Source organism: Glycine soja, chromosome 6 (assembly GCF_004193775.1).
Source record: "Glycine soja cultivar W05 chromosome 6, ASM419377v2, whole genome shotgun sequence".
In the NCBI taxonomy this organism is placed as follows: Eukaryota; Viridiplantae; Streptophyta; class Magnoliopsida; order Fabales; family Fabaceae; genus Glycine; species Glycine soja.
In genome coordinates, this window is record NC_041007.1 from 47,331,254 (window position 1) to 47,343,482 (window position 12,229).

General features: G+C 32.6%; 1 protein-coding gene and 1 pseudogene across 2 annotated transcripts; one reads left to right on the forward strand and one right to left on the reverse strand.

The window, feature by feature from the left end:
- The first annotated feature begins 2,127 nt into the window (after positions 1 to 2,127).
- LOC114416381 lies at positions 2,128 to 3,101 on the forward strand (annotated as a pseudogene).
- A 2,887-nt stretch (positions 3,102 to 5,988) lies between these two features.
- Positions 5,989 to 10,407, reverse strand: LOC114417365 (disease resistance protein RPM1-like). 2 transcript variants are annotated; one of them, XM_028382536.1, is made up of 3 exons: positions 7,412 to 10,406; positions 7,159 to 7,277; positions 5,989 to 6,274 (listed from the first exon to the last, which is right to left on the reverse strand). In XM_028382536.1, exon 1 carries the CDS (start codon positions 9,789 to 9,791, stop codon positions 7,464 to 7,466), a length of 2,328 nt encoding a protein of 775 aa, XP_028238337.1. In that variant the 5' UTR covers positions 9,792 to 10,406; the 3' UTR covers positions 5,989 to 6,274; positions 7,159 to 7,277; positions 7,412 to 7,463. The 2 variants fall into 2 exon arrangements, with proteins under 2 accessions (XP_028238337.1, XP_028238338.1); XM_028382537.1 differs by lacking the exon at positions 7,159 to 7,277 and having other exon boundaries at positions 7,412 to 10,407.
- Between the last annotated feature and the right edge of the window lie 1,822 nt (positions 10,408 to 12,229).

The following is a 12,229-nucleotide window of genomic DNA, read 5'->3' on the forward strand; positions in this document are numbered from 1 at the left end:
TCTATTCATCTTTGTAAAAGTAATTTCTCTCTACATGAATAAAAAACATGTGGTGTTAGAATGAAATTAGGCTGATTGATTGAATCCCAATATTTAGAATTAGATCTCAACATTTGGTATCAGAGTCACTCATACTTGATTCATTTATGAACATACACACATTAGGTACAATGGTTTGATGAATCAAAATAATATTATCACATTACTACAAAATGAACAATGATATAAAGGGTGATTGATAACATCAAATTAATATGACAATTGTTCAGTAGAGTATATTGCATGATTGACCATATGGATATGTTACATGAAAATAATTTTGTAATGTTATTTACATGCCATAAACATGACAAATTCACAAGTAGTAAATGATACTTGGTAACAATAAATCAATGTAACTCATGTAGAGTAACACTACGGTGCAGTCATACAAATTTTTTGATGTGTTAAATTTTTTGATGTGTTAATGGGTTATGCATTTTACGAGTACCATGTACTTATTTCATGTGGGATAATAAGTATAAATTTAAATGCATACTTTATGTGTTTATTCTTCCTTTCAGAGGTCACTACAGTATATTAAAATAATAATCACTAGCTTCTAAAATTTAAAATAAATAAATAAAATTAAAATATTTACTCAAGAAACATTTGAATTTTGGATTTGGTGCATCAATGTTCAAAATTCAGTTATGATATATCATTTTAATTATTTAGCATTTAAATGAACTAATTGAATCAAGATATCATCAAAGTGACCTCTATGAACTAATTGAATCAAGATATCACCAAAGTGACCTCTCTTGTGTAGATTGTTCATGAGAAATGTTAAATGCTAACGTGTTTGATGTGATTATTTATATGAATGGTTATTGACCCACTTGAGATGAGATATACCGTTATTTTTAAATGCATTCATGATTTCTGTGAGCTTATTGTATTATTTGTTTTGATCTTTAAGTAATATATTTAAAATACTTATTTGTTACAATTTTAATTATCTCTAAGTAAATGAATTTTATCACGTGTAATGCACAAACTTAAATACTAATTTAACCTCTAATAATCATTTAAGAGTCTATTGACTTTTTAACTCTTCAACTTTTTAAAATTTTTATTTTTAGTTTCTAATCTAAAAATTTTGTTTGGTCAAGCAGGTGTTGGAACTTTTTTTTTTTTTTAAATTATCACTTTTGGTTCCTACTCCATAATCTCTCTTTGTCAAATGCTGATATTGTTAATATTTTATTATTATTTTACGTCATTTTGTGGTTGTTCATTATTTAGCAGTCCAAACTGCTAGGAAATCTTTAGCGGGAACATTAAAAGCTATTATATAATTTCTACCCGTTCAAAACTACAAAGAAAATTGCTTCTATGTGTTACTGAAATACAAAGCAGAACTAAAGAATTGAACTATTAGAAAATGAACTGCTACAAAATATCATAAAATGGTGATAAAAAATTGGCATCATCAGCATATCTAATGGCAAAATTAAATGGCATGGACCCAAAGTGGTTCCTAATTTTATTGAAGAAACTGAAGGGGTGGACTTGGAAAATCAACTCTTGCCAAACATGTTTTCAATAATCAACAAGTGAAAGGACACTCTGATTGTCGTTCTTTTATCACAGTTTGTCAATCATACACTGTGAAGGAGCTATTAGAAGATATGATACAAAAATTATGCAAGGACGCTGATGATGAGTCTCTTCCAAAAGGGCTACATGAGATGAATGACATTAGCTACAAAAGTGAGACAATACCTTCAGTCGAAGAGGTATTTGGTATTGTTTGATGATGCCTGGGAAGAAAAATTTTGCGATGAGGTTGAGCACGCCTTGCCTAATAATGACAAAGGAGGTAGAATCATAATCACCACTAGAACGATGCACTTTGCAGAGTATTTTAAGGGATCGTTTCTTGTTCATGTTTACAAACTACAACATTTGCCTCCAAACAAAGCATGGGAACTCTTCTGCAAGAAGGCATTTAGATTTGAACCTTATGAGCAATGTCCAGGTGAGCTTGAGGATATGCCATGTTCAAGCTTTTGATAGTACTTGATCTTGCAAGTACTTTGTAGAAAAATGTTCCTGATAACTTGGGGAATATTTTTCACGGGCATGAGGTACTTAAACTTGAGTCACACAAACGTAGAGGTTCTTCCTAGATCCATTGGTATGTTGGTGAACTTAGAAACCTTGGATCTAAGTCAAACATGCGTGCATGAGCTACCAAGAGAGATAAACAACCTCACAAAGCTAAGGCTTCTTCCAGTCTACTATAGAAAATATAACAATACTGTATGTTGGATTTCACAATGGGTGTGAAAATGCAAGAAGGTATCAGTTGCTTGAAATCATTACAAAAGCTTTACTTTTTGGATGCTGATCATGGTGGATTAGACCTTCTGGAAGAGCTCAAAAGGTTGAAAAAGTTAAGGAAGTTAGGGATAAGGCGTATGCAGACAGAATATGCAACCTTGAATCTCTCAATGTTAATACAATAGCTGAGGATGAAGTCATTGACTTGGATTTTGTAACACCTCCATTGCTACTACGAGTTTTGAATTTGAAAGTTTGAGTGACAAAGTTGCCCGAGTGGATTCCAAAACTTGAGTATCTTGTCAAGTTAAGGCTTGGTTTATCTAAGCTCGAACAAGATTCAGCAGACGCACTAAAAGACTTGCCAAATTTGTGGCGCCTAAATATGTGGGATAATGCATGTATTGGTGAAATTTTGCATTTTAAAATAGGATTTCAAAAGTTGATACTACTGGATCTCACTCGATTAAGCAGATTAAAATCTGTCTCTATAGACAAAGGAGCTTTGGTTGGTCTTGAACACTTCAGATTTAAGGATAACCCCCAAATGAAGGTTGTACCTCAGGATCTCAAAGACTTGGAAAACCTTCAATTTCTTGGCTTTGCTGATATGCCAACTGAATTAGTAGAGAGCATTGATCCAGCAAAAGGAGGAAAACAATATTCGACTATCCACCATATTCCACTTGTACTTATTCGTCAGCATGTGGGACCAGGATTTAATGACTGAGTTGCGCCCTGTTCCCACATTAGCCACTATCCGAAGACTGTAATATTAAGGTACTTTTTCCTCATGCCATCATATATTAATGTTGCTCTAATAAATGTTCGAAATTATAATATGAGGTCTGGCTAATCTATGTTCTTAAATTATTAATTAAAGAATTGAAAAATAGAAATTATTTATTGTATAAATTATAAGAGACGGTAAAAAAAATCATGGACAACTTAATTTTCTGTTTCTCAATAAAAATATTTTTATTTAAGTTTTTTAACCAATAACCTTAGAATTAGGGTTGTGAAAAAAATCTAAATATATAAAACCAATCCATATCCAATCCAATTAATTGGATATGAATTAAATATTTGTTTTGATTTTTAAATCCAATACAATTTTTTGGACGATGACTCCTAAGTTTTTTTTACCAACTCTAGCAGGAATTATTTTTTGATCAATATCGTCTAGAGTTATTTTGACTGACGTCAATTGATGACTTTTTAAGTCGTCAACGGTTGAGACTATTTTTCAGTTAATGTCGGTAAGGATTTTTTCAGCCAACGTTGATCAGGACTATTTTTTGGCCGATGTCGTCCAAAGCTTTTTAGGTCAACATCAGTCGAGCCCATTTTTTGGTTGACGTCAGCTAGGATTTTTTTTGCCGATGTCTATCGAGATTATTTTTTTGTTGTAATCAGGTAGGGGTTTTTTTGCCAATGTCTGTCGAGATTATTTTGGTCAACATCGGTTGAAAAACATCAACAACAAAAAAACCTAACTGACGCCGACCAAAATATTCCTCCAATTGATGTTGATCGAAAAAACTCTAGTTGATGTCAACAAAAAATATCCCTAGCCAACGTCGGCAAAAAGAAATAATCATGGTTGACATTGGCCAACAAACCCTGATTGGCGCCTACAAAAAAATAGTTTCAACCAGCGTCAACAAAAAAACCTAGCGAATGTTGACCATATATAAAATAGTTCCGACTAATGTTGGCAAAAAGATAACAACGACTGGCATCGGCCAAAAAAAACCTTATCGATGCCCGCCACAAAAACCCTAACCAATGTCGGCCAAAAACTAGTCATGGTCGACGTTGATTGAAAAATTCTAGTCGATGTCGACCAAAAGCCTTACTTGGTGGTTGGAAAAAAGACACATTTAATTATAAATTCAAATGTGGCAGATGTAATGTAGGGCAAAACCACTATAAAATGGATTGCTTTTTCATTTCTTCCGTCATCCCACCTAATGAATCATTAAGAATTACTTTTAATAAAATCTTAAGTATTTGCAGGTTAATATCACCGACCAGCATTGACTAAAAACCCTAGAAGACCTCAACCAAAAAACAAGTCTACCTAAGATCGGCCAAAAACATCCTTGACTACCAAAAATGCACTGACCGACGTTAGCCAAAAAATAGTCCTAGTTAATGTCGATCTAAAAATGTCTGGTCCGATGTTAGCTGAAATTGCCCTCGTTGAGGTAGGCTGAAAATACCCTAACCAAGATTAATCAAAAATAGTCTTGACCTAAATCGGTTGAAAATAGCTCTTAAATGGACAGGTGCTAAGTTTTTTCTTTTTAGCGTTTAATTACTAAATTTTGTAAAAAAAATCCTTATAATATTTAAATGAATATAAATTAGATATGACCAAATCCACATCCACTTAAATGGATTAGATCTTGAATCCAAATTGTATTTTAAAAAATATGGATATAGATTTAAGATCCAATCCATTTAAGTAGATATGGATTGAATTCTTAAAAATTGAATCCATGCCTACCCCTACTTAGAAAATTGGCTTGCGTTTGTCATAATATAATGCCATATATTAATATCTATTTATAGATGGTCTATATATTGACCAAAGGCAAAGGGGGATGCTCTAGATATTGTTCTTAGATATTAACTTAATCTCTTTGCAAATTCACAGGTCTCGAATGTAGTTCTTAGAATTTCATGGAAGAAGTACTTTAGAGTGTGTTTGGATAAGAGACTTTAAAATTCTGAGAAATTTTAAATTCTAACAATTTCAAATATTTTAATTGAAATTCTTTTATTTTCAAAATTTTGTGTTAATTTGGATAAAAAAATTTAAAATGTGAGGATGAAAGAAAATGAATGCAAAGAAGATATGGTTGGTGTACTTCCAAAGAGAATAATATTATGTGGCATGTGGAGTTCACAGGGAACCAAGATACGACAATCACCACCACACTCGACCACAACATTCAGTCGCAAGACATGACCCAGACCCTCTACGCCGGCGAGCACCTGCGTTGCATGATGAACGATGATGGCTGCTCCCGTGGCTGGCTGATGCAGTTCTACGTGTCCCCCTATGTCTGCATCCGATCGACGCTCTGCGAGCTTGGAGAGTGCTTCTCGAAAAAGATGATCATCAGCGTGAGGGAAGAGTCGTGATTTCGAGAACATGATTTTGAGAACTTTCAAGTGGGTGAGATGATGAAGGTGATAAAGGAAACACACGAACATTTTGAAAAGCTCTTATATCAAGAAGAGAATTTCAATTTCTCACCTTTTAGAAGGAAATTAAAATTTCTCATTTTTAGTTGTTTAAAATTCTATTTTAAAATTCTAAAAATTTAAATTATTCATAAAAAAATCCAAACAGTAATTTTTAGATTAAAAAATTTAAATTTTCTGATAAATTACTTTTCTCAGTTAAAATTTTCTATCTAAACACATTTTATAAGATTTTGTTTTATTTTCTTATAGACTTTCGACCATTCATTATAGATTCTGTAAACAGCCTGGTTTCTCATGCTCAGTTCATTTTTCTAATTTTCTAGTTTTTGCATGATAAAAAAACAAAAAACAAAAAGAGGATAGTCAAAATAATTGGTAACAAATCGTTGATTCCAGCAACGCAACAAATCAATCCAATGAATAACAAAGATACTGCAATTATTTATAGTGGAAAGAAGCAAGAAATCTTCATTACAAACTTCAAAGAGTAAATCTACAATGAAGAAAAAAGAAAAAGAAAAAAAAGTCACATGTGCATTCCAAAACCAAGAGAAGGCAGACTAAAGTTTAGAATACAGCAAAATAATTGGCAAGCAACAGTACTAGGTTCCATCATCACAACAAGTCCAATAATAGTACAGAAATTACATTTGTCTTTATTATGAAAATGAAAATGTCCATTCAAATGAAGTGTTCAGTACAAGCTTTATAGAGCAGCTCCCACAACCTGCAATAAATAGCATGTAAGAAGAAAAATCAAATGAACTCTTAATTATTCCTTGTGTGTGAGAGCAAAATAGATAAAAATAAAATTTGTTGAAATTTATTAAAAATTATAAAATTTGGTGGGATGATTCAATTCGAAAGAGATACAGGTTGAACCACTTTGGCATTTCCACAAAGGCACAAACACTAACATATTTTTCCATATAATAAAAAAGTTCATGACACTTCTATATAGTTTTTAACTTAGTTAAACATGTTCAATTGAGTGTCAACACAAGATTAAGCAATAACTTAGTAAACATGCTAAAATTATTATATTCAAAGAAGCATTAAAACAACTTCAAATATAGTTACTATTTGAATATTGAATTTAGTAATTGTAAAATTAAAAATACACTAGTATTAGTTAATTCTCTCACTATAAAATATATATGATGAATCAAATTAGTTTTGTAAAACATCAAGCTCTAACATATAAAATAAAAAGCACTTTCAATATTTTACGTTCGAAATTAAAATGCTACTTGCATATCATCAATTATAAAATATAGAGAAAATAAATTTAATTCCTAGAATATATTATCGATAGGGTTTTTTTGGTTCTCAGCTTTATTTATTTATATAAATTAATTTTCAAACATATCAATTTATGGATCATAAAATTGTAGATTTTTTGCCTAACTCATCTCTAAAAGTTAACTTATAGGATGAAAGTTGTTTTCCATTCACACTTAACACTTTTAACGTGTTTGGTGTGTGGATATAATGAGTAACACTTTTTTTTATAGATAGATTCTAATGCCATTTTAGAATTGTTTATGTTTGACCTAACTCAATTTTAAAAGTTAACTCAAGGTAAGGAACCCACTAGTGATATATGCTCACCTTATTCAACTTGCTAAGAAATTCAACTTGACAGAAACTTGAAAATCAAAACAACACAAATGAAGCATTTTTTATGGAGAACATTGCATCTCTAAGATACATCAACTCACATAAAAGACCTGTATTAAAAAAAAAACTAACATAAAAGGCATGACAGAATCCAAGTATAAAAGGATAAATGTCTACATGATTGGTAAATATAATTAAAACATGAAAAGAAAGACGAACATATGATTGAGGAAAGGGTATGTACCTTTATATTAGACATCAAAGCATTATCAGTTTGTTTAAGATTCCTTGGAGGACTAGTGAATAGAGCGGATGTCAAAATCATAGAGTTTTGGGCCAATCCAATGACGGATGAGTACTTGGGGAACATGATTGATGATCTCATAATCTTGACCTTTTTTTGGATCAATGCTCTCAACAAGCTCAGTTGACATATCTTGGAAGTCAATAACTTTAAGGTTATCCAAGGCTTTGATGCCTGAGGATAGCTTCTTGAGATGGGGGATTTTGGCAATTATAAAATATTCAAGAGAAAGCAAACTTCCTTTATCTATTAATACAGAATTTACTCTATTCAAGCGAGCTAGATACAGTTCCTTCAATTTTGGAAACCCTCCACTTTGAAAATGCAAAATTTCACCACCATAGGCATTGTCCCAAATACCAAGCTTCAACAAATTTGGCAAGTTTTCTAGCGATCTTAAAAGATCATCTTTCAAATTGCATAAACCCAGTCTTATCTCAACAAGAAACTCAAGTTTTGAAATCCAATTAGGCATCTTCTCCAATCTTGTTTTCAATTTAAGTCGTCGAAGTTGGGGTAGGGATGATATAGGGTTCAAGTCAATGATTTCATCCTCACCTATTGCAGTGATATCAAGTGATTCAAGGTGTTTCATCTCTACCACGGAAGCACATATTGCATTCCCATATTCCCTCCGAACACGCCTTAAGCCTAACTTGCTTAATTGCCATAAGAATTTCATCTCTTGGATGAGATCTATCCCACCATGATCTACCTCCACATAGCAAAGTTTTAATAGGGAAGTCAAGTTTTTAATACCCTTTTCCATTAGCACACCAGTTGTAAATCCCAAGAGAGAATAACGTGCTTCATAGTTTCGATGGAAAGCAAGAAGATGTCTTAACTTTTTGAGCATGTTTATTTCACTTGGTAACTCATGAACCAATGTGTCTCTTATGTCCAAGGTCTCTAAGTTCTGCAACTTACCAAGAGATTTAGGAAGAACCTGTACTTTCGTACCCCTTAGATTTAGGTACCTTAAGTGAAAAAGATTCCCTAAATTACCTGAAATATAATTTAAGGATGTACCATGAAGGTCGAGTACTTTCAAAACCCTTGACTTTGAAGATAAGAGACCCGTGAAAAGCTCAAGCAGTCCTCCATTCCCAAAAACATGAATAGCACGAATGTGTGTGTAGTTAGTGCTCTTCAACACATTGTTGGAACTAATGTCTACAGATAAGCGTCTAGTTGTTCCACTTGTGGCTGACTCATCACCTCCATGCACAAAATGGCAAAAACACAAGTCCTTCAATTTTCTTACTATCATTTCATGTAATATATCATGGACTTGACAACTTTTAACTTTCCCTTCAAAGCCAACTGTTGAGACTTGAACCAGGCTTCTATAAATTAACTCGGATAAGTACTCATCTGCAATTTGCTCTGAAGTTCTTCTTCCATCAGACTGAACAAACCCTTCAGCTATCCATTGTCGTGTTAACCTGTTATGATTAATGGAGTAGTCCTGTGGATATATTCCAAAATACAAAATGCATGGTTTCAAATAGTAAGGCAGGTCATCATAACTGAGAGATAAAATCTTTGTTATACTAGTGAGATGGGCATTACGCTGCAACTCGAGGTTTAGATTTTGATTCACCTTTTGCCATTCAAAGACAGTTTTTGATTTTGTTGAAAGTAGACCACCAATGGCTACAATCGCCAAAGGCAGCCCCTTGCATTTTCTAACAATTTCATTTGACATACCTTCATGCAGTGCAGGACATTGCCCGTGTAGCTCAAATCTGAATGCCTTCTTGCAAAAGAGTTCCCATGCTTTGTCTGGAGGCAACAGTTGTAGGCTGAGAATATGAACAGGAAAGGATTTCTTGAAAAACTCAGCAACATGCATCATTCTAGTGGTGATTATGATCCTGCTACTTCTATTGTTATTAGGCATGGCAAATTCAACTTGGTCACAAAAATCTTCATGCCATACATCATCAAAGAATATCAAATACCTTTTGTGCTGCAAGTATTGCCTCGCTTCAGAAATTAGTGACTTCTCGTCCATTTCGTGTAACATTTCTGGAAGAGGGTCTTTTGCCTCCCTACAAAATTGCTTTATCATTTCTATGAATAACCCTCTGACACTGTATGATTGAGAAACTGTGATGCAAGCACGATAATCAAAGTGACCTTTTACTTTTTCACTATCAAAAACATGCTTGGCAAGAGTGGTTTTTCCAAGTCCTCCCATCCCTACCACTGAAATCACTGTTCGCTCTTCTGTGCCCTTCAACAGCCAACCAACCAATTCATCTCTTGGCAATTTAAATCCTACAATTTCAGTTTCTTCAATAAAAAGGGAACCCATTCTGGTGCTGCTGCTTGATGGTGGTTCTTGTGAAACTTATACCTTTCACTTCTTTCCTTGATTACAGAAATTGACAACTTAATGTCCTGAATCTTAGTAGCTATCTGATGGCGAGAAATTGATGTTTTTATCAGGCTTGTAATCTTGCAAATTGAAGCCTCACATCCAAGGTGGGGAACCACATGAATCACCCTGAGGTATTCATCAATGATATCTTCTATACGAAATGATGCTTCTCTCACCTGCTTCACCCATGTTCTTATTCCATGGTTGGTGTTTGCTTCATCTGCAGCCTTTCTATCTGCATCTTTGAGGAAAGCTTGAATGCTTTCTAGTTCATCTCTGATATTTGAAAAATCTTTGTGGATGCCTCCTAACAGGTTTGTCTCATCTTTTAGGATTTGGAACACTTGCCCCAAGGCAAATGCTACGGCAGTTTCTGCCATTTCACTCTATCTCATATTGCTATTTCTCCATTATGATATTCCTATATGTATCCAGCATAAGCATTTCAGAAAAATATGGTGTCTTTTTTTTTTTTTTTTTTTGCCTTTTTTCTTCCTTTGGATACAGTATTTGTGAATGTTGCCAAGGCAAATCAATCTCCAAAGTCAATGAAAAGAAACGTGCACAGTTGGTGCATGACTTCCAATCTTCAACGGTCATTTTTTTTTTAATGGAAACGGTCATTTGTTTAGTTACTTATTTTATGAAGTTGGTGATATGTAGACTGGGACATCCTCTACCTTATATATATATATATATAATATGAATAATAAATTATAATTAATTAAAAGTTTTTAAAATATGTTTAAATAAAAATCTTTCAAAAGGGTAAAAAGCTCTCATTCACTTTTCTAATATCATAATAAAACTTGTCTAAATAAATAATAAAACTTGTCCAAATAAATAATAAATCATCTCGGCTCAAAACAAGGTCGTCTAAGACAACTAGATATCACACATGGAGTGAGTTATCACATTCCTACCTAATAGAGAAACAAGATAACTAGATATACATATCATATAAATGAGATACAACTTACTTAAACATAACTCACGTAATTCCACCACTTTGTCATTTAAAATTCACTTTTCAATCATCAATCACATTACACATTAATCACACACTCCGATCAATATATAATAGCACATCAATTATATAATGAACAATTAGCAAGCGTATGCAATAGTTATGCTAAGACTCAAACCTATATGTAATGTGATACCATGTCAGTGAAAAACTACCTTGGAGTGCTTAGGAGTACATAACAAGACACACCACAAAATGGGTATATCAGGTCACTCTCACTAAGTAAAATCATAAAGAGACCAGTCAGGGTCACGCTGTTTTGCAAGAATGCTCCAACCATGTGGGATCGGTACAGGCTTAAAGGAGCACTCAAATCGAGTGTATTTACCCTCAAGGTCTACACTCCAAAGAGTCTTTCAAAGTCTCTCCCTCCTGATTCAGGTCCAACCCCTAAAATAATTTTTTGCATGCAGACACTACTCATGATTTTACTTAGTGTTAAACACATTCAACACATTGCGCTATAATTTAACACTGGTTCCTAAATAGGAAACCTACATTTTCTCTTTAATATTGCGCATAAACATTTTCTCAATATCAACACTGGTCGAGTTATTGTATAATTCACAGCTCACAACATAATTATTGTCACATAAGTGTTAAACATACACACTTATTCACAACCAAATATCATGCCCACAATTTAACATCTCATAATGTCACAATCAATCATCTCATATTTACATATATCTCACAAATTGACACATTCCACTTTGTACTACTCAATCTTCATAATAATATTATAATGTCATTATAATAATTTATTACACCTTATAACTCATATACACATCACACAGTAATCATATTTGCATGACACAAAACATATATATATATATATATATATATATATATATATATATATATATAGTAAATCAAGCTACATTATTTTTAATCAAAAGAGTTTTTATAACAATTAATTTAATATTACATCAAAAGAAATTACCACTAGACATTAACCTTATAACTTTCTTTAATTTATTATTTTAGTATTACAATAAATATTTACACATAACATGTTGATCATCGTCGTGGAAAAATTAGAACAAGATAATAATATGTATAAAATAAGTCATTGAATAATATTATTTAGAATATAATTCACGTTAATAAAAAGAGTTCAATTTTCGTAAGAGTTCACACTCAACACAAAAACACATTAATTTCACAGCCATTTCTCATTGGGACATCAACTGGTTCATCAAACATATATAATTCACAATTATAATTATAAGGATAATATAAAAAATTACGGAAATGCCCCAAAACTCATTCTAACTGATACTCTAAGGATCCTTACATATGTTCTCACTAATCCCCAATTGTGAATAACTCGTCCCTTACCTTG